General features: G+C 41.5%; 1 protein-coding gene across 1 annotated transcript; it reads left to right on the top strand.

The window, feature by feature from the left end:
* Positions 1–1,573: 1,573 nt before the first annotated feature.
* Positions 1,574–24,761, top strand: LOC311052948 (uncharacterized protein). Its single transcript, XM_084068267.1, has 24 exons — positions 1,574–1,603; positions 3,159–4,574; positions 5,204–5,338; positions 5,484–5,582; positions 5,745–6,024; positions 6,849–6,896; positions 7,693–7,775; positions 8,474–8,551; positions 9,566–9,715; positions 10,490–10,600; positions 11,903–12,086; positions 12,325–12,990; positions 13,919–13,963; positions 14,231–14,310; positions 14,683–14,795; positions 14,994–15,177; positions 15,500–15,584; positions 16,125–16,270; positions 17,502–17,592; positions 19,129–19,277; positions 19,519–19,604; positions 21,045–21,114; positions 22,486–22,610; positions 23,061–24,761. Exons 1-24 carry the CDS (start codon positions 1,595–1,597, stop codon positions 23,350–23,352), a joined length of 4,725 nt encoding a protein of 1,574 aa, XP_083924393.1. The 5' UTR covers positions 1,574–1,594; the 3' UTR covers positions 23,353–24,761.
* The last annotated feature ends 416 nt before the right edge of the window (positions 24,762–25,177 follow it).

Raw genomic sequence — 25,177 nt, 5'->3', positions numbered from 1 at the left:
GCTACCAAAAGACACTTGTTGGCGCCCCTTCAGGATTTTTGGCACGCTCTATAGCCTACAAAAATACCAATTAAATTCACAAACAAAACTTGTGGAAAACAACAATCAATAAACTAACCACAAACAGATAAGCTCGTTCGGGTCCATAAACTGGGAGCGTTTATTTTTCGCGATTAATTAGCACTAATGTAAACAGCTGTTTATGTAATGAGTACACGCACAGTCGCACACTAAGCGCGATAATAACGAGGGGGTGATGCCTGCGACATGAATATTTTTCGTAACGAGGTCGAATTTTCTAGGCGAATAAATAAATAAACCTGTATGAATGAGACATTCACCAAAATAAAAGTTTGCACTTTCGCATCGTTTATTCGCGTCCCTGGTGTGTGATGATGAAATATGTTTATTTTTTTTACTGAACACAGAACAACACAGTCTACTTGTAGTAGGAACTGAATGCCGTCACATTTGTCGTTCGTTAAATAATGGTTATCGACAGAGAATGGCCTGCGCTATCTGCGCTGTAGAGACATTGCGATTATCGGTAAAAAAAAAAGTCAAACAACGTTAACTACACCATGGATCCTAACCTAACGCTACATAGCTAATCCTAATGTGCATTCGTGTTTGTTTCCGATTACCCGACATTTTCTTTGCTACAGAAGGAACGCCATTGGTTCTTCCAATCTATCTATCTAGCCTTAAACTGGAACTCGATTAAACACGTTTGTTTTGATATGTTTGGTAACTTTGGTTATGTGCAGGCTACTGCGCGCCATCAATAAATGTGAATGACTTGTCACGTTATTACACGTTCAACCGAATCTATCGAGGTGTTAACGTTACGACGCTGCGCACGGCTTTAATTGTCAAACCTGAGCTGGCCGCCATTTTACTGCGGTGCTTTCACTATGCAGTATGCACTCCATGCAGGGAAATGGACGGACTCCTATCCCCCCACCACCACACACCCCATTGAGCCTTACTTAAATATTAACAATAGTCCTAACATTAGAGGCTGTTCACAGGCTGCAGGACTACACGTTTTATTTATCAGACGGAACACGAACAGGCTACAACCGTCTGACTGTTGTAGTCATTTTGGTTGGGGTTAATAATAATATGCCTGGTCTACAAACATCGTAGATTGTGTAGATCTGCTATTTTCGGCGAGCAACACCATAGTACGACGAAGTATAAATGAAGCATTCTTTGGCCCTCGGCTGCCTGGCCTGTTTTGCCGCTAGCCCGCTACACGTAATACGTTGTTGAGTTAAAAAACAGCCCCCCAAAAAAACGATTTTGTTTACAGTAACTGTATGTCAATCGTATTTTTGTTGCGCTCGGATGTTCGCTATGAGAACATAATATTAACGACGAGGACCGTCGGGGCCTGGTAGTGTCATGTTACAACAAGGCGTTGAAAGAGAAGACCCGCCCACCGTCAGCACGCCGTAGCACGCGACAGACACCATTGGCTGAAGTCTCGCGGGTCTTCGGCGCTGGCCCCTCCCACGCAGAGCCTTATATGGTTGGTTCCACCATGCTCATTGCTCAATGCTCATTTAAATGCCCTGAGAGAGAAAGGAGAATGGACGGGGTAAGACGAGTGGCTCCGTTTTCCGAGCGATCTTTTAAATGATTTTGATAATGCATTGTGTAATAGACCAATACGGATAGCTAGCTAGTTGTTATGACTAACACATACATAATGCGTTTCTTGTGGGGGTACTTGATATCTATGTTGTAGCCTTCTGCCAGAACAGTGTGATAACAATGTAGCTAACAACATTGTGTTTGTATTTGCCTCTACGGTAGAGGGCGCGGGTGAGCGATCCTTTCTATCATTGCTTTGGGTTTAGCGAAACGTAGCGTGCGTTTACTAACATTGTTTGTTCTCATTGGTAACATTAGTTCACATATCCATGAAGTGATTGTTGTGAACATCTGTAAACGATGCTACAGCAAACGTATTGCTTTAATGTTATGAGCGTATTTACATTTCCCCTGTAGTTGCACGGAAGCCAGGGATCAGGTCTGTGAGCTTTTCAACTGGCTACAGGCTAAACAAACAAAACTGCTCTGCAGCCCACAACTAACGACTGATCTATGATCTGTTTATGTACAATCCAGAACGTATTTAAATTAATATCACGTTAACTGTATGATATCATCATGATTTGAGTGCACAGGGATCTCATTTTAAATAAGCCAATTGCTTTTATGAGCGATCCAGTTTAGAGGACCGTGTATTGTGAATTGTACTTCCATAGTAACTTATAACTACACACACATACATATGCATAGTATACTAGTTCTTTCCTTGGAAGATAATTGTTGGGCCGGTGAGGTAAGAAACCCTAGGAGGGCTTATAAGAGAACCTCACCGCTTACATTATATACAATTTGAATATATTAATATTATACACATTACTGTGTTTGTGTATACAAGTATATACTCTGTGTGTGTGTGTGTGTGTGTGTGTGTGTGTGTGTGTGTGTGTGTGTGTGTGTGTGTCTGTGTGTGTGTGTGTGTGTGTGTCTGTGTCTGTGTCTGTGTCTGTGTGTGTGTGTGTGTGTGTGTGTGTGTGTGCGTAAAGCTCTAGTTTAAGTTATCAATAAAGCGCCCCAGAGATCAATTCATTTAGCCAGTTTGTATATCTTATCTAGAACGGATACAGAAATAAATGGTCTGTGTTTGCGCATGACATGTATGTGTGAGGAAATTCATGGATACTGGAGTACTAGGCGAACTCTAGACTGGATGGCACTGGTTAAAGTGGAATGGGAACCAGGCTTTACACTATGCAAAGCCTGGTGACGAGAGGTTACACACACACACACACACACACGCACGCACGCGCGCGCATGGCTTGCATTCACAGTGACAGAATGAGACTCTCTGACAGTGACTGGTTGAGAGACAGGTACATCTGTCTGTCTGTGTGTCCTTTGATGGGAAAAGAGAGGCACTTGCTGTAATGTTATAACAATATAAACAGTAATAACACATTTATGTCAAGTGTAATGCCCTGAATGCAATGGCTGTGAACATAACTGCTGTAACTGTTTTGATTATTATTGTTTGCCATGATCTAATTGTACCACAGTGAAGACAAAACAACAATGAAAGTTCTATTCTTACCCGTCTACAGGTGAAAACAGAGGATGATGTGAAGAGAGAAAACGGCAAGGCATGTGTGATCATATCTGACGATGAGGACGAGGAGGATGGGGTGGTGGTGGTGGAGATGGAGACAGGAGAGGAGAGTAGGACAGCAGAGCGAGAGGATACGGAGAGGATGCACACGGAGGAGAGAACAGAGAATGAAGCAATGCAACTGGACGAGGAGCAGGGGGGAAGTGCCGTACAATACAGCAACAGTTTGAGTCGCTTCATGTTGAAGTACTTTTCTAACTGTTCAGGCGCCTCTAGGGCTGGCGCGGTGCTGGTTCCATCGTTCACCCGCATCATGGGCCCCCAGTACCCTGCAGACATTACCTTGGTCTGCTCAAAGTCACCTTACAGCCTCTACATGTACAGAAAGGCAGACCTAGGGGATGGGCAGACTACGACAGTCATTCTGATTGGCTACTTTGACGAAAGGTCAGGGGTCAAGGTGTTGAGGCTGCTGGACTCCCTTGATGAAGATGCGAACACGAGTACCAACGCACATGCGAAGGCCAAGGGGGCGCACCTACTGATCCGAACTTTGAACAAGTTCCATCTTTGTCTGTCCAACATGGCTGTTTTCTACTCTAACCACCCAGACCCAGAGGACTCTCGTGATATCGTGACCAAGCTGCGGTCCTTCAGCCCTAAGCTGCTGTGGCTCTGTGGTCTGCCCGAGCTTGCAGCGAGAGCCTGCCACTCGGGAGTCACAGCGTCCTTCAGGCACATTGCCGAGCTGATGGGCGACATCCATCGTCACTTCTCCTTGTGCAATCCCACCAACGACAACTTGAAAGAGATGTTAGCCAAATTAGCCAACACGGAGCCCCACAACCCCTCCCTCCCCATCTCCTCTCAGTGTCTTTACTTCCACAGGGCTGCAAAGACAATGTCCATCCATTGGAAGGAACTGGCAGAATACTTCCAGTGTCTTGATAAATCAATGGACTCCCTGCAGATTGCCGCACGAATGGGCAACCCCATTTACAGGATAGGGTTTGTTTTTCTCTCCCGGAACCTGGAGCCACTGTCTGATTTCCAGAGTCAGAGGACTTCGGACGCGGCCTGGGAGCTCCAGCGGGCCTCCACGCTGGTGCGCATCTATGCCAGGCACCTTCTACAGGCCCCAGGGGTTGAGAACTTCATCCGCAGGCGTGACGCCTCAATCCTCTCCTCCAAAAATATGCTGCGCCCCTTGACCACGGACAACTTCCTGCACAACTTTGCTCCAGACTTGACAGAGAAGCTGGGAAAGGAGGCAGAGATGAATTTCATGAAAGGATCAATGACATTCTACCAGACTGTGTTGAAGACCTTAGCAGAGAGCATGCCGGAGCAACTGGGAGATGTGGCGCTGAAGAGCATTGCTACTCTAATCAAACCCAACATGGACAAGGATGTAAGGCAACACTTTTGTTCTTATAGAACCTCTTTTCTGGTCTGTTTTGTGTGTTTTGATCTATATCTTGTCTTAGCCTGTCTTTCCAGTTATATAGAGACAGTTACAGTATACTGTATATATGGAATGGAAGTGAAACTCACTCTGATCTGTTTCTGAAGTGATCAGATATAGCTGGCCTATTGCTTACAAAACGGTAGCATATTGTAGAAGTTGTGTCATAAATATTCAGCAATGGATGCTAGTATAGGATTAAGCAGATTTTTCCATCAGAACGTGCTGGGGGTGTGCCGATACACTAATTTCACGATACGATACACGATATTGGGCTCACGATATCGATACGATATTTGGCACTTCTTTATTATAAAAATATATGGGGGGGGGAAGCAAATGCAAACAAATACTTCTGTTTTTGCATTATTATTATTGCAAAAAAAATATATATATAAAAAAAATGTATTCAAAAAAGTCAAAACGATACATATCGTCACAAAAACGTATCGCAATATATCGCGGGACGATAAATACCGGCACACCCCTAGAATGAGCACATGCTTTGAGCCGCCTTCCTAATGTGACATCTCCCTGTTTCCTACTTGTTTCATCTGTGATATGTCCCCCTGCAGTTTTACAAGATTTCCTCCATCATGTCAGACATCTGCGTTAAGCTGGATATATGCAGCTCCGACCAGTCAATGAAACTAGCTAAGGAGTACTGTACTATTTCACCCAGCACAGGAGGGCTGGATGCATGGGCAAAGGTAATGTGACGATTATCACATGGCAATATTGCACGCACGCGCACACGCACGTCGCACGCCTTGTTATGAAGGCACATTGTTATTGAGAATTGCATGCTGTCTGGTATACCATGCATGATACATATTCTCTTTATTCTGTGTGTAGGTTTTGAGGAAAATGAATCAGGACTCTCCTCTGCGTAAGCTCTTCCTCATTCTTCTGGCCCTGCCTAGCTCTCTACGCTGGAACCAGCTGCTCACTGAGGTCTGTTACAGAAACAAACTTGGATGAAAATGTTTTTTATCTGTGACTTTAAATTGTTTTTATCTTGAACCAGTGACAATGCCGTCAACACAACTCTGCGCTCATATGCACTCTGTGTGTGTGTCTCTGTCTCTCTCCCTCTCCATCCTTTCTCACCTCCAGGCTTTCTCCTGTAGCTCAGCGAGGGAGTCAGAGGGAGCTCGCCCCCTCGGTAGGGAGATCAAGCCTGACCCCATTGGATCAGAACGCAGAGAGGACATAAAGAAAGATGATGATGATGATGGCGGTGCGACAGATGACAGCGAGAATTGGGGAAACGGTGGTTCGACAGATGACAGTGAGACTAAGGGGCCCCGGAGGCGACCCTCAGGGCCATTCCTGACCAGACGGAAAAAAAAGACACTGGACCTACATATAGTATACCATTCACCGGACTCCTCTGGTACCTGGCCTATACCCTATTACTTTCCTGTCTCCTATTTCCTATTCCCTATAGACTATTCCAGTGGTTCTCAACGTAGGGTCCAGGGATCCTCAGGGTTACTTGAAGGGTTTGCAGATATACCCTTAAAGGTCTGTAACTCTGACTGAGAGTATACCAAATGGTTTGGTTCTATTTGTACACTCTCAGAGTTACGAGGGTCCTTAAAATGTAAAAATTTGAGAACCACTGGCATATACCCTTTTAATTGCTGTCTCCTATTTCCTATTGTTGCCTATTCCTTTCTGTTTCCTATATCCCACTACCTATTCATTTCTGTTCCCTATTTTATATGCCTTTATGTCTCATGTTCTCGATACTCTTTATTCCTTTTTGTCTCCTATATCCTACTCTCTATTCCTTTCTTTTTCATATTTCATATTCTTTCTATATATTCACAATATTCTATTCTTCAACTTTATTATTTCTTAGTCTTATATGTCTAATGTATTCAATATGAGCAGCACACCCAAAATCAGATGCCCGGTAGAAGGGATGGGTAATATATTAATCATGATATGAGACTAGATACAACAGTTTTTGAAAATTGAGCTTGTAGATCGGCTATTTTCTCTATTTTCAAAAAATGTAGAAAAGAAATGTGATATTATCGTCGATATCAAGGTATTTGGTCAAAAATATTTTATTTTCATTGTATCGCTAAGAGCCTCTTCAGAGCAGTACCGGAGATCATAGGAAAACTTAAGAATGATTTATAACATGAACATGGTGAGGACGACGATGATGATGATAATGATGATTGACCACAGTATGTTTTCTGGCAGATGTGGAAATCACAGGGGAGACTCCTTCTAAAATAAAAGCAGTCAAAAGTAAGAAAACTCTTAACTTGAATCTTTCTCTCTTGCTGTATCTCTTTCTCACCGACTCTCTTTCTTCTCTCTCTCTCTCTCTCTCTCTCTCTCTCTCACTCTCACTCTCACTCTCTCTCACTCTCACTCTCACTCTCACTCTCACTCTCTTCAACATATTAGGTACAAATCCATACTGTTTCCCTGTACTTGGCCTCCAGAATTAGTGTTACAAAAAGTTACAAAAACGCCTCATGTCAGGAGGAAGACTTCATTGTTGAAACGTTGGTTTCTTTTAATTGCATCATGGCTAAGAGCTGTGCGGCCTCTTCCTTTTTCAATGAGGCGTTTTTGTAACATGAACATGGTGAGGACGATTATGATGATGATAATGATGATTATGATTGACCACAGCATATGCTTCTGTGGTCCACAGATTAAAAGCAGCCAAAAGTAAGAAAACTCTAACTTGAATCAAAACACAGTGAAAATATTTGGGCACTAAACCTACCAAGCATATACAGTATATACCATTCTGACTGGAGACATGTCACAATAACTCTTTATACCTTGCTAAACAGACAAAACAGTCATGTAGAATTTGTTCACAGCTAAAAACATATATACGCGCACACCATACTCTACAATTAATGGAATTAAAGTGGAGGAGTCAAACTCCAGTCTCCACAGTGGTGTGCATTAACTTCTCACCTGCGCCGCCTGAGCACCTACTGTATATGCACTCTTTTTAAAATAGTTTTATTTCGATTTTATTAACGCTTTTCTATTATAACGCTTTTTTTCTCTTCTCTTTTAGGTTCAGCTGGTGTGACTACTATTGTGGTTGATAGTGATGGTGATGCTGATGATGATGAAGATCATCATCCAGCTCCAACACAGGTAAATCTACATCTGCTCTGATAGCAATTACATATTAATTACCTGAAGTCTTTATCGGTCTCTCTTTCTCTCTGGCTGTATCTCTTTCTCACCGTCTCTCTCTCTCTCTCTCTCTCTCTCTCTCTCTCTCTCTCTCTCCCTCTCCCTCTCCCTCTCCCTCTCCCTCTCTCTCTCTCGTACAACTTATCTCATGACTCATGTAAGGATGATGAGCGGCGGTATACTGTTTGCCTGTACTTGGCCTCCAGAATTAGTGTGAGGGGCCTATTTCTTACAAAAATGCCTCATATCATGAATGCAACATCCAATCAACCCCAAATTGGAATTGTATGTTGAAGGGGCCTCTATAGAGCGCACATCCAAAAGCACATAATGTCCAAAAATGTGACTGTTGCACTGTATGTTGTAAAAATACTATTTCTTGACAGCTGCAACCTGTGACCTAAACAGCACTGGCTAGGCAACTCAGCTCAGAGATATACACTCTGCAGAGAGCCCCTCTCTAGTGTGTGTATTTGTCCACTTTTATCTTTGTGTGTGGTGTGCACAATGTCCACCCATTGGTGTGTTCATATGAATACCTGTGTGTGTGTGTGTGTGTGTGTGTGAGAGTGTGTGTGTGTGTGTGTGCGCGCGTGCGTGCGTGTGTGCGTGTGTGTGTGTGTGTGTGCATGTGCGTGTGTGTGTCTGTACCCTAGTCCTCCACAGGTTTGAGCGTCTCTCTCACGTCTACGTCAACCCCAGAGGGAAAGCCGAAGCAGCCCTCTTGTTATAAGGTACACAAGTTTGACACATTCAAACTGTTGTTTATCTTGTTTCACATTGACAGATGTATGAGTAAAATGTAATTTATGGACAGACAAGAATGAGACACACTGACAACCAAGATTGACCTCAAATCTTTGCTTCTGGGGGGTCCCTGGAACAAAACATTTTGGGTGGTCCTTGACATGAAAGCGTTTGAGAACCACTGATATAGCAACATACGTTTTTTCAAAAAACGGTTAGGATTTAAAAGACATTTCTAGAATTCAAAGATTTGCTCAAATGTTCACAATATTTCAGAAATAGCAGATCTACAAGCTCATAGTACGGCACTACCACCTTTTTCTCCCCAATTTAGTAGTTGCCAATTCCAATTGTCAATGCCAATTAATTCCTCCCCGCAGTCATTTCTGTGTGTTATCACTGCAGTTGTACCCTACTGGCTCACCTGCCAGTGAGGAGCCCCACCGTATAGTCACTTCACCAAATGGTGGACCGACGCACAATGGTGTGCTTTGAGACCAGATGTGCCTTGGGATTTTGTGACTACCACATTATAATTGCAATATTTACAACTACAAACGTTTTTAATAATGTTTTTTATTTACTATACCACTACAGTATGCACACTTATTTACAAAGGCATATTCTACCTTACTCTTACCTTTAAAAAAATCTAAAGTTTTACATTTTATTATATATTCTTTTCCACATTCATTCATCTGTTTTTACGTCCGGAGACCCCTGTCCTGGACAGGCTTCAGACGCGCCTCCTCAGGAGACTTGGCTCAGATCGTAACCCATTTGATTTGGCGTTAGGAATCCGTTGCGACCGCATGCCCTTGCTGACGTCCACAAACATGTCAAAATTGTTCTTAACGAACAACATAGTATATTTTAATGAGGATCAAATATGAACATGATAATAACTTGATATTGCTATAGGTGTGGGTCGCATTAAAATGTCCTGGAAAATAATCTCTCATAAAGTGTGGGAACCCTGATAATTGTCTGTTCTACGTCAGGATGGTTTTCATTTCGAGGAAGGGGACCTGGTGTGGGGCTTCAAAGACAGCCTCACTCTTTGGCCTGGACTCATCAGGGCCTGGGTGCCCCCACCTCCTGTACCAGGACAAAGGATGGTGCAGTGGTACGGAAGCAGAATGTACACAAAGGTGAGAGATGGAGGGATGTATTCCCACTAACTCAGTTGTTCCAGACCTTCTTTCCTTGGAGCCCCCGTTTCTTACAAGCTGAGACCACCATGCACGCACATACTGTTTTTCAGACATGCCAACCACTTAGGCCCTATATACGACAAATAGCAAAAATAGCAGATTTTTACAAGCCTTGAGCTTGTAGATCTGCTGTTTTGGCTAATATAAAAATTCTTTGAACATTTGACAATTTGGACTTTGGATATCACATTAAGTGGATGAAAGCATGTAAGGATTTTGTGCAACATGTTTAAAAACAACATGTTTCAAAAGATTTAAACAAAAAAATCTTTTCATCAATTAAAAGCAACTATTAAAAACTACTTTTCATAAATGAAAAACAATTCTAAAGTTTTTCTAAAGTATTTAATAAATAAATACAAAATAATAATAATAGTAATTTCGATAAATAATAAAAGAAAATGTTTAAGAAGTAGTGAAAATAGTAGATCTACAAGCTCATAACGCGGCGCAAAGCGATGTGTTGTGAGCTTGTAGATCTGCTATTTTGGGTCCCGGGGCAAACATCTAATTTCTCTTTTGGGTCTTGAGCTAAAAAAATTGGGAACCACTGCTCAAATGGGATCTGTGTCAGGAGACCTTGTGAACACCATGCATTTAGTCGTGACAGAAATTAAGACTAATTAGAGCCAATTGGAATGCATCAAAAGCAGTTTGCAGGCTTGCAGGCCAACAGTCCCATTTACATCACTGTGTTGTAACTCGTTTCAGCAACTCAGTGCTGCCTCTCTGAAGCCCTTCACCGCCTTCAACGAGTGCTTCAATGTCAGCTACTTTGAAAACCAGCCCGCGTACAAAGAAGCTGTCTACCAGTCACTGCAGGTGTGTATTATAGTCATTGCATGTAGTGATGGGTCGGTCATGATCGATTTGGAACGAACCCGTTCACTTCTTGAAACTGTTATGTGAACGATTTCGTTCATGCCCCCCCTGTAGAGTTTTTCACTATACAATAGACGTGCATGCGTATTGCTATTTTAATTGAAATAAAGGTATCCTACTGTTGTTCCTGGACAAAAGACAGATAGTGTTAGCACCACATTTAAGTATCAAAATAAATATATATGCATGGTCCTAGAGTACAAAGGACAGATAGGGACTGGTCAATTAACACATTTTAGTTGGAATAGAAGATGCAAATAAATAGTATGCTACAGCTACTATTCATGAACTACATTAAGTTAAAGACATGGTTGGAAATCGATAGTAATGTGAGTGTACTGACTTATGCTGCTTTGTATAAAATATGGCATTTGTGGAAATAATTATTGACTAATGAAAATAACTTTACATTATATATTGTAGTTATTTATTACTTCTACACATTATTATATAACAAGAGGATGGTGCAATTAGATCGTGAATGACAGTGCTGTGTTTCTGTGCAGACTGTGCATTCATGTCAGTTGGATCAGATGCACACAGTTGCATGCATATAGTAGCCCATGCACTCCGCCAGGACCGAAAGCGCTACTGAACGAGAACATGAACGAATCATTTGAATGGATCATTGCTGTGAACGTGAACGAACAAACGTGTGTGTGTGTGCCTGGATGTGCATGCGTGATCTTATGTGTCTGATAGAGATTTAGCATATGATCACATATAAAACTAGAAAATGTGCTCCTCGGAGCACAGGTCTCCGCCAGTACTGTTCCTGATTAATCCTGTCTTACCTATTTATATTACATATTGTCACGTGTCACTTGACCAATGTTAGCTTGGCTGAGACGGACACACACACGGAGGGTAAAACTCTCCTGGCGGAGACAAAAAATCACACCCCGTTCATATTTAGAAAGAACAGTGGTCATCACAGTGATGGAAGCTCACTTCAAAAAATATAAATGATTTTTTGAAGTGCGTGGTGATATATATAGGTTTTTATTTCATCATGCGTCTCGCTAGCCAATCAAAGCATTGGTGACAACATATTGTCACGTGTCACGTGAAGCTTGACCAATGTTAGCTTGGCTGAGACGGACACACACACGGACGGACAGAGACGAAAACATACTCTCCACCATACTGGCGGAGACAATAAGATGTCTGCATCTAATATGTATGTGTGTGCGTGTGTGTGTGCGTGTGTGTGTGTGTGTGTGTGTGTGTGTGTGTTGTCAGTTCAAAGCTTTTCGCTGTAAGAAGCCAAATGCAGCTACTTCAGCTAAGGATCAGCTGAAGCTCTTGTTGGACTGGGCCCTCAACGACTTCCACGACGAAAAGGCAGAACCCACAGATGATGCTACAGATGCACCTACAACAAACAATCAGAAATTATCAGAGGATTGCAGAAATACTGATTCAGGTAGATTTGATTTTTATTAACCTATGATTATTCTATACCCTAATCCTTTATAGTATATTGTTACAGTAAGCTTAGCTTATAAATACATTAACCAAACAAAAAACATATTTTGGGGGGTGTAGAACTTTAAGCATAATTAATATTTGGGGGAAAAAAGAAAAAAAAGAAAATAGAACAGATGGGCATAAGTATTCATCCCTCAATGCACACATCTGTATTTGTTCTTTCACCCCCCCAGGTGTCGCCAAAGAAAACATGTGGCCAAATCCAAAGAAAAGTCTTTTCGATGAGCCCTCCTCCTCCTCCTCACCCTCCAACCCCACGTCTCACACCAGCACCCACTGGGAGAACAAGGACAAGGAACAGATCAGCAGCAGACTAAAGGACATGTCCATCTGCCTGAACAAAGTCAAACTGTCAGACACATTATCCCGTGGGCCGGAGAGCAAGGAGACGGGAAGATCGAAAAGCGTAACGGGAGGAACGGGGGGCGGAGGAGACAGCAGCGGGGGAGAAGATGGAGAAAGTGGAGATACAGAGTCGGAGGAAGACAGGAAGACAGTTGCACGTTGGGGGAAAAAGCAGTTTAGAAGAGAATGGGAGAGGACCAGAGAAGGAGGCAAAGAGAAGAGGGGGGGGTGGAGACCCCCCTCCAGGGGGGGATGGCAAAAAAGGGCGAAGCAGATCCCTCTTTCTCCTGAGGATGAGGAGGATCAGTCTCCAGACTGGAGACCGGGGGGGGTATGGAAACACCAGAGGAAGCAGGGCGCTCCTAGCTCTTCGTACAGCAATGATCGGGATGTAAGCTGGCGGCCTCCGGAGAAGAAAGCCTACAGCTACCAAGTGTACAGGACAGCCAACACGTCCAGTGGCGACTATGCACAGCCTGACCAGCTACTCAGAGGTGTGTGTTCATGTTCACTCCAAGCTGTGTCAGGTATCCTTGGGCTGTCACCAAGTCAGAATGATAATAATGAAAGTCATAAATCAAGCTGCTTATTATCATTATTATTAAACTATATATAGCACTTTTCAAAACAGAGTTACAAAATGCTTTACAGTTAAACCAAACAGATAAAATAATACCATGTAAAGTATAAAACACAATAAATATGAGACATAATAAATTGCAATAAATACCAGATAGATACAAGCAAAGCATCAATCATTTAAAAGCTAGGCTGTAAAAATGGGCATTGAGAAGTGATCAAACTGGTTATCTAGCCTAATATCCTCAGGCAGTGATGCGTTGATCAGCGTGTTCAGGTTCCGGTATCTATGGGTGAAATAGGCTTTCTCCCTCCCCCTCTCCTTCACTCCCCCTCCTCTCTCTCTCTCTCTCTCTCTCTCTCTCTCTCTCTCTCTCTCTCTCTCTCTCTCTCTCTCTCTCTCTCTCTCTCTCTCTCTCTCTCTCTCTCTCTCTCTCTCTCTCTCTCTCTCTCTCTCTCTCTCTCTCTCTCTCTCTCTCTCTCTCTCTCTCTCTCTCTCTCTCTCACTGATCAAGCTTTGGTATCACATCTCACACAACAGAAACAGGAGCCTAACAACGACGATTTGCGCTGGATTCAACCGTTGCCTAACGCAATGCTAATTTGTGTACTGTGACATCAGGCATGTCCATATATGAGCATAACCGTTGCCTAACAAGGCGGTTTTGCGCTGAAATCAGGCATGTCCAGTCCATATATGGGCCTATTTATTGATTTGTGCCGACGTCGAGTATGTCCAGTCCATATATGGGCATATGTTTGACCCCCACCCGCCCATGCTCCTCAACTTTATAATGTTGTAGATAAATAAAGTTAATTCAACTATGTTCTTTCTTCTTCCAGCAAAGACTTTTCGCAAAGTCATGGAGATGAACCTGGACATCGAAGGTGAGAGCACAAAAATATAGATTTTATGGACTTCTGTTGTAATAAGAGTTGTCAGGGGTAGAAACCTTGTATGTTCTACCAAAGTTTATTTCAGGAACTGGAAAAAAGAATGTGACTGTGTTCCAATGGATCCTGTTGTAGTTGTAGTTAGATGAAATATGGAGATACAAAGTTTCTACACAACAGTGATGATATCATGTGGTATACTGTTTAGTAGCGTTACATGATAAAATCATTGACTCATTCATTCATTCACCCTTCCAACAGGCTACTGTCTGTGTTGTGGAACTACAGACGTTGATATACCCCATCCTCTGTTTGAGGGCAGCCTCTGTCGTGTGTGCAAAGTAAGGAAATCTCCCCTGATAAAAGTCAGCCAAAAATGTTATGGGAAAACTCACAAATATGTACTATGCAGTCACAATTTATTGATGGCACTTACAGTATTTTAAATGGGCTTCCATCAGAGCATAAAGCTATATAGCTCATTCAAAATGTTATATACTGTATATGTTATGGTATATATGGCGCCTCTGGAGTGGAGACAAAATGAAATGACTGAAAAGGGCGAGAAGAATGTCTGCTATGTATACATTTAAATGTATTATGAATACTTGGGGGAACTGAGTCAAAGCAGTCTTTTCTTTTTTTTGTTGTACAAATGTCTTTCCCATGCCAATCCTCTAAAAGTGAGTCCTGTTCATTCACTGTGTGTCCAGGATAACTTCTCAGAGACCTTGCATTGTTATGATGTTGATGGTTACCAGTCATACTGCACCATCTGCTGCTATGGAAAGGAGGTCATACTCTGTGGCCACGATAGCTGTTACAGGTCTGTCTGTCTGTCTGTCTGTCTGTCTGTCTGTCTGTCTGTCTGTCTGTCTGTCTGTCTCTCTCTCTCTTTGAGCCTGCCAGTCTGTCTCTAGTCTGTCCTTCTGTTTGTCTGCTTCTTTCTTTCACCCTGCCTGTCTCCTCCCTTCTCCTCTCCTCCGATTGAATGACTAAAATTGAATGAACCTCCTCTCTCCAGGTCCTACTGTGATGACTGTCTGAACATCCTGGTGGGTCCGGGTGCGTTTGTTTCGTTGAAGGACGTTGACCCATGGTACTGCTACCTGTGTGAGGAACATAGAGCCCACGGTGCCTTGGTCCCCAGGGAGGACTGGAGTGTACGAATTCAGAGGCTTTTTGCCAACAACAGCGCCACAGAGTTTGTACGTCACTAATTGCTTGTAATGCATATCATTTAAGGGCACTGCATGTGTTATGTGCCATACCGGTTAACCCCATGCGTATCAGAGGGGGCATGTGATGTCTACACCCTCCTTAACCACATGAACTGTGGCATCTACCACAGTAGTCAACAATATAGTCTCCCCTGGTCTGTCTACCTTTACTTACTTCCTCCAGTGTATTATTATTGAAATAATTACTGTACGGTATATTCTGAAATGCTTTACCTGAACCTGAAGAGGAGGTTATGTTAGGGCTGAAACACTAAACATGTTGTTATTGTATGACCTTTGTCCACTATAGGAGCCTCATCGTATCTACCCATCCATCCCTGCCAACCTCCGCAGACCCATCAGAGTTCTGTCTCTGTTTGACGGCATAGCAACAGGTACCGATACAATCCAAGACTAAATCCGTTAAAGGAAGGAACAGCGTCTTTCTGGATTGAAGTCTAGTGTATGTTGTCAGTTTACAGAGTATGAAGCATACACATGTAATTATCTGTGTGTGTGTGTGTGTGTGTGTGTGTGTGTGTGTGTGTGTGTGTGTGTGTGTGTGTGTGTGTGTGTGGTGGTTGAGTTTGAATCCGACCCCATCATGTCTTGCATGTCTCCCATCTGCCCTTGGTTTCCTGTCTCTCCACTCTCTCACTCTCATATCTAAATTAGACATAACATGCCAACAAATAATCTAAAAAACAGCAACAACTATGTGTGCATGTGTGGGTTTGTATCCTCTGTTTGTGGGAGTGGTTTGACATATAGTTGTTGTTGAAAACCATGTCCAAAACTATTACTTTTCAGGAAATGGAAAGAATAACTAAAAGAACATCAAAAGTTGAAATATAGAGATATGGTTTCTGCCTGACAGCAACGATATGTGTGCTGTGTGTCTAACTCGTATGCTGTGTATATGTGCGTGCATCCAGGGTTCATAGTGCTAAAGGAGCTTGGAATCAAGGTGGAGAAGTACGTCGCCTCAGAGATCTGCGAGGATTGCATCACGGTGGTAAACTGCAACCATAAGAAGAAGATCAGACAGGTGGACGATGTCAGATACATCACCAAGGAAAATGTACGTGAACTAACAACTACAGGTTGACCAGCTCAGTGTGGTTAGATTGTCCGTGCTGAGAGTGGGAGGACGGGGGTTAAATCCCTGGCTGTGTCAAATCAAAGACTATAAAAATAGTACCCAGTCCGTGAGTCTGCATCAAGGGTTAGATTGGGGGTAAGTCCCTGTGACATACTAGTGTCATGTCCACGGCAGGCAGGGAGCAGGCAGCTTGGTGTACAAGTACACTGAGCTGCCTCACGCTACAGAAATAGGCTCCTGACCAATGGGCCACATGGCTCGGTAACCGTTGGCTCCCAAGGCTACTTACTTAATTCACTTTCTTTAGTACTTTAGTACAATTAACTTATTTTGCATTAAAGATTAACAGAAATATTACAGGTGACGTCACCAAATACACATATGAAACCCCACTCAGGGAACCACATAAAACAACTGAGGAAATAAAATAACACTAGATAACTAAAAAATAAAATAAAAAACAACAGTAGAAATCCGACAATCACTACAATGACAAAGATAACAAAATAATAAGAAATAATATAATTTACATACAGTATCTACAAACATCTATAATCTATAAACAGACACATTCATTCCTATATACACGAACAAAATACATCCACACGACTTCACACCTAAGTGGACAGCTACTGTATACGTGCAAAGAAATACAAACAAGTGCAAGGGCTATGTTCTAAGCAAAAAAGAAAATGGAAGACATGTCATGGCGAGGCTAGGTTCATTAAGTCTTACTTAATGACTGGTTAGGGTCATGTATTAATTGCCTGCCATGCATTAACGTTGGCCAGTACAGCACTGTTCTACCCGGCTAAACCACACTAGTTAGCCGTGTGGGCTATACAATTTCCAATAACATCCTAGGATTATGAAATTCCTATAAGAATCCTATAGAATTCTTAGGATCCTATAGGATTCTGATAGGAACGCAACCGTACCTTTGACCCTCGGTGGTGACTGAAGGCGACTGCTGTCTACAAGGCTACAAACTCTAGCATGGGTGCACAATCTATTAAAGGTGACAGACAGCTCTAGTCCTCGTACTCATACTGTTACTGTCTCTGCACGCTGCCTCTCATTGTTGTGATGTGTGAACTTAGATGTTTGTCTTTGGTTTGCTGACAGTTTGTTCCAACTTCCACCTGGACATTTTACTGTGTTAGCTGAATGGCAGATCAAGCTAACCCATCTTCTCCTATCTCCTATCCAGGTGAAAGAATGGGGTCCATTTGATTTGCTGATAGGTGGCAGCCCATGTAATGACCTCTCCATCGTCAACCCAATAAGAAAGGGCCTCTATGGTATGAACATGTACAGTACATGATCTGTCTTTGTGTATGTTATTGCAATACTTCATCTAAAGTAGGTCTATACGGTACACAATAGTTCTAATATACAGTATGTCATGTTTTACATACACATCGTTTGGCTCATGTTGTTCTGCAGAGGGCTCACCCTCCCCAATGGAGTGTTACAGGGAGGATGGTCTCACATAGCCAGATGATCAGAGATCTCTGCTGAATGATACAATCTAAATTCAATATACGTATGTGCTTGAACAGCGAGAGAATGGTAATGGCCGCTAACAATCCTGCGCCCAATGCTTTGAAAACAAGATCATATCACTGTCCCAATATGAATGACCGCCCTAAAGTCTTTGCATTGGTTTTGCAAGGCAGTTATTGTCTTAAATTTCTGAATTGTTTCCACACAGTTTTAGCCCATACATTAAATTTAGATGTCACCAGATGAACGTATCTGTAGTGGAGATCTCTGATCGTCTGGCTACGCAAGACTACTTTTAAAGGAGAGAGCCAGACCAAAATACATGTCGATTGTATCTGCCTATAATCAGTCACCAAGGCACTCGCTTGCAGATTTGCTATTTTTGAAAACTCTTGAAAATGTGTGCAAATCTTTGAATATATGTTTTTTAAAGCGAACATTTGTAACTCAAATCTTTGCTTCTGGGGGTCCCTGAAACAAAACATTTTGAGATGGGGGTCCAAGGCCAAATACATATCTAAAAATGTTTTCTAAATCCTAACAGTATGTTGCTATATCAGTGGTGCTCCAACTTTTCCATGTCAAAGACCCCCAAAATGATATGTATATATATGTATGTATATCTCAAAATATGTTGTTCCAGGGACCCCCAGAAGCACAGAGCGGCAATGAGCTATTTTTTAAATCTAAAAATTACGCACAGATGCTTTCCCGGTCTTAATGGGTTAAGTCCAATTTATACATCATCTCACAATGGTGTCGTACGCCGCAAATAGCCGATCTACAAGTAAAGCTCACAACGCATTGTGAGCTTGTAGGTCTGCTGTTTCTGCTTATTCTGTATAAATCAAAAAAAGCTATTGTAAAGACGCATTACAAATCTGGCAATGAACCCCATTGTAAACTCACTTCTGGGTTTACAACTGCAAACTATAGTTTGTAGTCATACAAAGTGTGTTGATTTGTGGCGATTCCAAATGAAATGTGTTAATATGCTATAGCACTCTATAGTGTTCAGAAATCTAAAAAGTGTTGATTTGAGATTATCTTGTTGAAAAGCATGTGTGAATAATATCCTAAACCTTTGTTTGCTACAGAGATTATTTTCCTAAATAATCAAAAACCCAATGCAATTCAACTGGAAATCTGCCATATTGTATGAGCCCATAGCTAAATTAACTTCCCAGTCAGCCTAGAAAAAGACAATAAAAAAATAAATGTTTGTTTATATTTTTATTTTAGGGAATGACAGATATAACTAATTGTATAATGTATATATACCGATGTAACTTACTCTTTCCTGTGGTGTAATTGCCAACTGTGTCCTGCAGAGGGCACTGGGAGGCTGTTCTTTGAGTACTACCGCATCCTCAACCAGTTGAAACCTAAAGAAGATGACCCCAGGCCATTCTTCTGGATGTTCGAAAATGTTGTCTTCATGAACTTACACGACAAAGCCAACATCTCCCGCTACCTAGAGGTCTGTTTCTCTTCTCTTCTCTTCTCTTTGTTTCTCTGCTCTCTTCTGCTCTGATTTACTAAACTCATTCCCACCCCACTAACATTATTATGTAACAACTACAGCATTCTCCTCTAAATCACGACATAACTTTTTAACCAGTTAGGATATACAGTATAAGGTTCTAATTAAATAACTAGAAATATATTCATCCCCTATTTGAAACATGTATGTGACTCGTCTTAATCTGATTGGTTGACAGTGTAACCCAGTGTTGGCGGATGCTGTTAAAGTAAGCCCTGCCCACAGGAACCGTTATTTCTGGGGGAACATCCCAGGCATGAACAGGTACAGTATGAGTCTGATAAAAAGTGCTAATTTATGTAACTCCATTTGGTTACATTTGTACACTCTCAGACTTACAGGTGGATAAATAAACACTCAGGATTTAGTGTAGGCTTGGTACAAGTACTGAAAACCTTGAATATGCTTTAAATGTACTATCATATTAAGGTCAAGTGTATGCATGAATGAAGTGCTAGAAAAGGCTTTAGTTTGTTTAATTGATGGAGGCTGACGTATTCTAATCATTCTGATGATAGGTTCACACATAGCAAAGCAATATGTAGTAACACAGGGGTGGTATCTCTATTCATGTACAACATAGAGGTTTGGTAAAGGCTGGTGACTGGCTCTGCACTAATAAACGATTCTAAACCTAAAAGTAGACCATCATAAATGCTGAATGTTGCACACAATTATTACAGAATTATTTAGGACGTGATTAATTTCTTTTTTTTATTGTAGGATACTATTGCTGTAATATACAATTTCCAGTGTTAGTTTAACGACAAATATTGTACACACCTCGTCAGAGTTACATTAACATCTGGATGAACTCAAACCAACTGAATATGTAACCAGTTTGTATGGAATATTAAACATTGATTCAGGATCAGTGCCAGTATTGCGTCTCCATACATTCCCCAACGAAAACCTCCTAGAGGGTTAGAGTTTGAGTCTTAGCTGTATCTTTTTACCTTATGTTATGTTTCTTATTTTCTATTTTCTTTTTCATTATAAGTTCAAAGAGGAGATTGTGTGCATATCTTATACCTGTATTTAGGCCAGGTACAGAACATCAAGGCAAGAATAAAAAAAAAGGCTAAAACATCTGCACACTGGTTTAAAGCGCCCAAACCATTTTATTAATGGCACAATGTTTCGACCGTGTAGGTCTTCCATCAGGCACATTTTTTACTGACAGCCAAAAGAACATACAAAAATTGGCTAATGACAGAAGAAGTACACCAGCATGCTCCAATCACAGGGACAAAATACCTGTCTCTCCACCCCTCAGAGGAGTGCTCAATGCCTGGACAGAAAATAGACTAGACACTCAATAACAATAGTAGATGAGTACCTTCTGAAAAATCAACAATAAAAACATTTAAAAATCATGAATGATAATAGGGGTTTACAAAAATAGTACAGCATGAAAAAACATCCAACATGACATACGGTATATAGGCCTATCCATATGATAGGATTTTTTGTTAGTGTCTCTGGTGAGATTTGAACCAGCGATCTTCTGCACAGAGTATTGTTGTGCGGATGTTTTAACCTTTTTTTTCTCCTTTCTCCATTAAAATCCATTATTATCGCTATTATCATCTTGTTGTATATTGAATTGCAGTAACTGTTGTTGCACAGTCTTGCAGAACATACCACACCAACATTTCACTGCTTGCGCCTGTATGAGCCTCTCTTGATTCTTGATTCATACAGGCCCATGACAGCCTCTCACAATGACAAGGTGAACCTACAGGACTGTTTGGAGGAGGACAGAAAGGCCCAGGTCAGTCACTCTACTTTCAGTACTATTCATTTCTGTTCTCACCTTGACTTGAGTCAACGAGTCGTTGGAAACCTTGTATGTCTAAAACTGTTAATTTTCAGGAAAAAGATCCTGTGGTCCAATGGATCCAATATAGTTATTATTTACATTTTAGTCACAAGCACTTTTCCTTTGGAAATACAGTATAAAAGTAAACGAAACAGAGCTTGCACATCCACTGTAAACACAACTTGCATATGGTCGTCATCAGAAAGATTCTGATAAAGAAGATATGCAAACCTTTTTAAAAGACTTACTATTATTCTTTTTTTCAAAAATAGCGAGAATAGCAGAGCTACAAGCTCACACCGCGTTGCATCGCAATGCATTGTGAGCTTGTAGATCAGCTATTTTCAATGCCTTTGTACGACACACCTTTGAAAAACATAAAAAGATCAAATATTGAGATACAAGGTTTGTGCCCGACAGTGATGATATATTTCCAAGTGATTATGTAATGTGGGAAATGTGATCTGATGTTATGCTGTGTCCTCACAGTAAGGGAAGGAATTTCAGGGAGACCACGAAGGCCATGGCCGTCGTTGCCACTCAGTTTGGCCTTGTGCCCCTCAACAAAAATGCCCTGAGGCCGCAGTGGCCTTCATGCCCCAGCTGACTGTACCACTTTCTCCTCTATCTCTTTCTTGTCAATATGTAGACACCAGTGTCTCTTTCTTGTCATGTAGACTCCAGCGTCTTTTTTTTGACATTCTGAATTCTTAACTCCCCTGAGTCCCCATATTTAAACCAATCCAGTCACTTTGATTGGTGGAAGGCTGAGCATGGATCAGATTGTAAATACCATAATTTCTTTCTTTCACTGCAGATAGTCTACATATTACATTTAAAAGATCTTCCTTAACCCTCTCATTCCCTGCCAAAAACGTAAAAGAACGTAAAAAAACGTCATTTTAATTTTTCCAATTTTTTGTGGGGGGGATTTGACCCACAGACCCAGGAGATATAATTTTTCGAAGATCTAGACTCCTATCCACTTCATTGTCAACTTATCTCTGGCAGTGGGCAAACACAGCCAGAAATAAGTCTAGCAGTGAATGTTAAATTCAATTAATTCTTTCAATGGACTAAAATCTTATTTTATTTGATGACCCTCCTGCCCTGGCATTTGGCCTTTGTGCCCTCAAAAAATGGACAACACCAAAGGCCAAGTGGCCTTGCCCCTAAAATGACAAAATTCCAGGCCTGCTCACAGTAAAATATTTTGTGTTGATTTAACTCTGAAGAGTTTACAAATGGAACCACATGGTGCTGTAGGACCACATTGCGGATTTACTGTGTACGTTAATCCATGTTCCTTGTTGCTTTTCCCAGTTCATCAAGATCCGCACCATCACCACCAATCCTAACTCTCTGAAGCAGGGTTCAGGTTGCAATCTGTTCCCTGTCATCGACCAGGATGGCAAGGAAGACATTCTCTGGAGCAGCGAAATAGAGAAGTAGGGATAACTCCACTCTGCATATTGTTGTTGCTGTCGGCTGAAACCTTGTATCTCCATTGCCTGCTTGTAGCTTGAAGTAGCTATTTAGCGGCCTACTGCCCCGTGGACCTTTTGCCTATGATTTCCACGTTTTCATGTTTTCATTGCTGCTGGCTTTGTTCATGATGATTTCACGTTGGAAGAATCTGATCTGTTTTCAGATGGTTAGTGTACTGCTGGCTGTATAAATCGTGTATAGAATACAAGAAAATGACCCGCACATCGTCTACACTTGCACAATAAGGACAACTTTATAAGTACTCTATGGTATGACAGTATCACTCAAAACAAGTCGTGTTATGAGCTCGTAGATCCGCTATTTCTGGTGAGCGACACCATTGTCCAACAAAGTATAAATTAGGCTTAACCGATACCTCTCCCTCTCTCTTCCCGTCCAATTATTTGCAGGATCTTCGGCTTCCCCAAGCACTACACAGATGTGAGGAACATGACCCGGCAGCAGAGACAGAAGGTGCTGGGGAGGTCCTGGAGCGTTGCCGCCGTACGCCACCTCCTCGCTCCGTTGAAGGACTACTTCGCCTGCGAGATGACTACGACCACAGACCTCTCAACCTCCACCACCGTTGCCTCCTCGTCCTTCTCTTCCAAATCCACCTCATCATCTTCCTCCACCTCCAACGCCTCATCCTCTCCTGCCTCCCCAGACTCTGGAGTGCAGGCCAATGTCAGCAGCAACTAAGCAAGAGGATGTTTGCTCTGTTTTTTGTTGTTTTATTTTCGGGGTGAAATATACAGTACTGTTATATCTTGTTTTCTTTCCATTTTCCCCACCATCCTTTTCCTGAATTTCTGTTTGTAGACACTGATCACACAAGGTTGATTGTGCCATCATAAAATTCAACCCATTTTGACAACGTGTGCTGTAGTGGTGCGCTGACACCAGTATCTGGTTTGTATCATGAGCCTGGGGCATTGACGTCCACTCTGTCCCTTCTTTTTTCAACACAGCCTTAGATTCTTTCACATAACCTTCCATCCATTGTTTCTCAGGGAAATCATTGTACTGTGTTGTCTGCATAGGAGCAACCATGTTTGAGTAATAGACTGAATCCTTAATTAATTTGTTATCGAACTGTCATTGGATATTGGATATGTTGGATATTATTGTTTTTTGTATGACGGTGCTAGCTGATATGTGTGTGTCTCTGAGGAAGAGAGAGACTTTATATATAACACTTCTAGTCCGACAAAACTGTGATGACACAAAGACCTTCCAAGCTCCAGTCTTTTCTTAACAATGAGAGAGCCATTCTCATTGTTTGCATTTATGCAGTATACTTGGGGTAGTGGGTAGAGACGCCCTCTGGGAATCGGAAGGTCATCGGCTGGCCCCCCGGCCTGCCTAGTATAATATCTGTCAAAGTGTCACTGAGAAAGACACTTAACACCTAACAGCCCCCTGTGTGGTCATCATGACCATATAAGAAGCCATCAGCTGGGTGAAGCTGAAAGAATGATCTACCTCTACTTATTTAAAATTATGAATTGTATTAGGAATTGCTAATACTAGGACAGGTATATTATTTTTTTAAAGAAAAGTTTTATATTATGACTACTATTCCTGTACTGTGCATGCTTTTAGATGTTATGTATAGATTTTAAACTGTGATGTAGGAATATTTTTAATGTATGCCCAAAGTAATTTTGACGTGCTGAATGTGCAAATGTTGTTGAATGAAACAATATGTTCTGGTATATATAGCCATGCCATGTTTTTAACAAGATTTCTGCTTGTGTGATTCATATATATATACCTTTTAAATTTAATTGGGTTTAATTAATTTGTCATTAATTTGTACTTTTTTTCTTAAACCTAGACTGGCACAGGTCTACTTGGGAACGATGCAAATTGGGAATACATGCCCCACCTGGTTATGCAATACCCATTGTGCTCGTCTGTCTGTCTGTGTCCCTTTTGTGCCCATATATGGAGATATATGGGTCGTCGGCGACACGCACGCCGAGTTTGAAGTCGGTTGGTTAGGACGTACAAAGATTTCACACATTTATTGTAAGATATCTGTATGACACATGTCAGATACAGTTATTACTTTCTTACAAATTATTGTAAATAGATTGTTGCATTTATTCCTGGTTTTCAATTTATTAAAATGTAGTTTGGAATCTTTGATCACGTTTCTGGTGAAAGTTTGTGTAGATGAGAAATGAACAAAATTCCTGGGAAGAGCAGGTGTAAAACTGGTAAAATGGTCACGTGGAAAATGTCAACAAGTCGGACTGAAATATTATAAAGAATCTTGACAAAGGGCAATAAAGTGGGAAAATTAGTTTTTATTGATAATATTTTTACAAAAAAAGATTTTGTGTTATGAAAATATGCCTTGACACCCACATCATGGAATGACCCAATCATTTTTTTACTTTGTAATGTAGATAACGTATAAGTCTTCAGCCCTATTCAGTTTGGGATCTATGTCAATCCAGTTAGTACATTTACCGTAACACTGAATCCACGCTAACCAATTTCATGATTTGTCCGTCCA

Source organism: Gymnoscopelus microlampas (genome assembly GCF_963454915.1).
Source record: "Gymnoscopelus microlampas genome assembly, chromosome: 10".
Classification (NCBI taxonomy): Eukaryota; Metazoa; Chordata; class Actinopteri; order Myctophiformes; family Myctophidae; genus Gymnoscopelus; species Gymnoscopelus microlampas.
This window is presented reverse-complemented; position numbering and strand designations above follow the sequence as displayed.

Bases quoted from the DNA above. Each gene is read 5' to 3' on its own strand.
- LOC311052948 (XM_084068267.1), top strand. The intron at 6,025-6,848 runs GTACCTGGCCTA...GTTTTCTGGCAG, and splicing joins CCATTCACCGGACTCCTCTG to ATGTGGAAATCACAGGGGAG. The intron at 15,178-15,499 runs GTACGTCACTAA...TGTCCACTATAG, and splicing joins ACAACAGCGCCACAGAGTTT to GAGCCTCATCGTATCTACCC.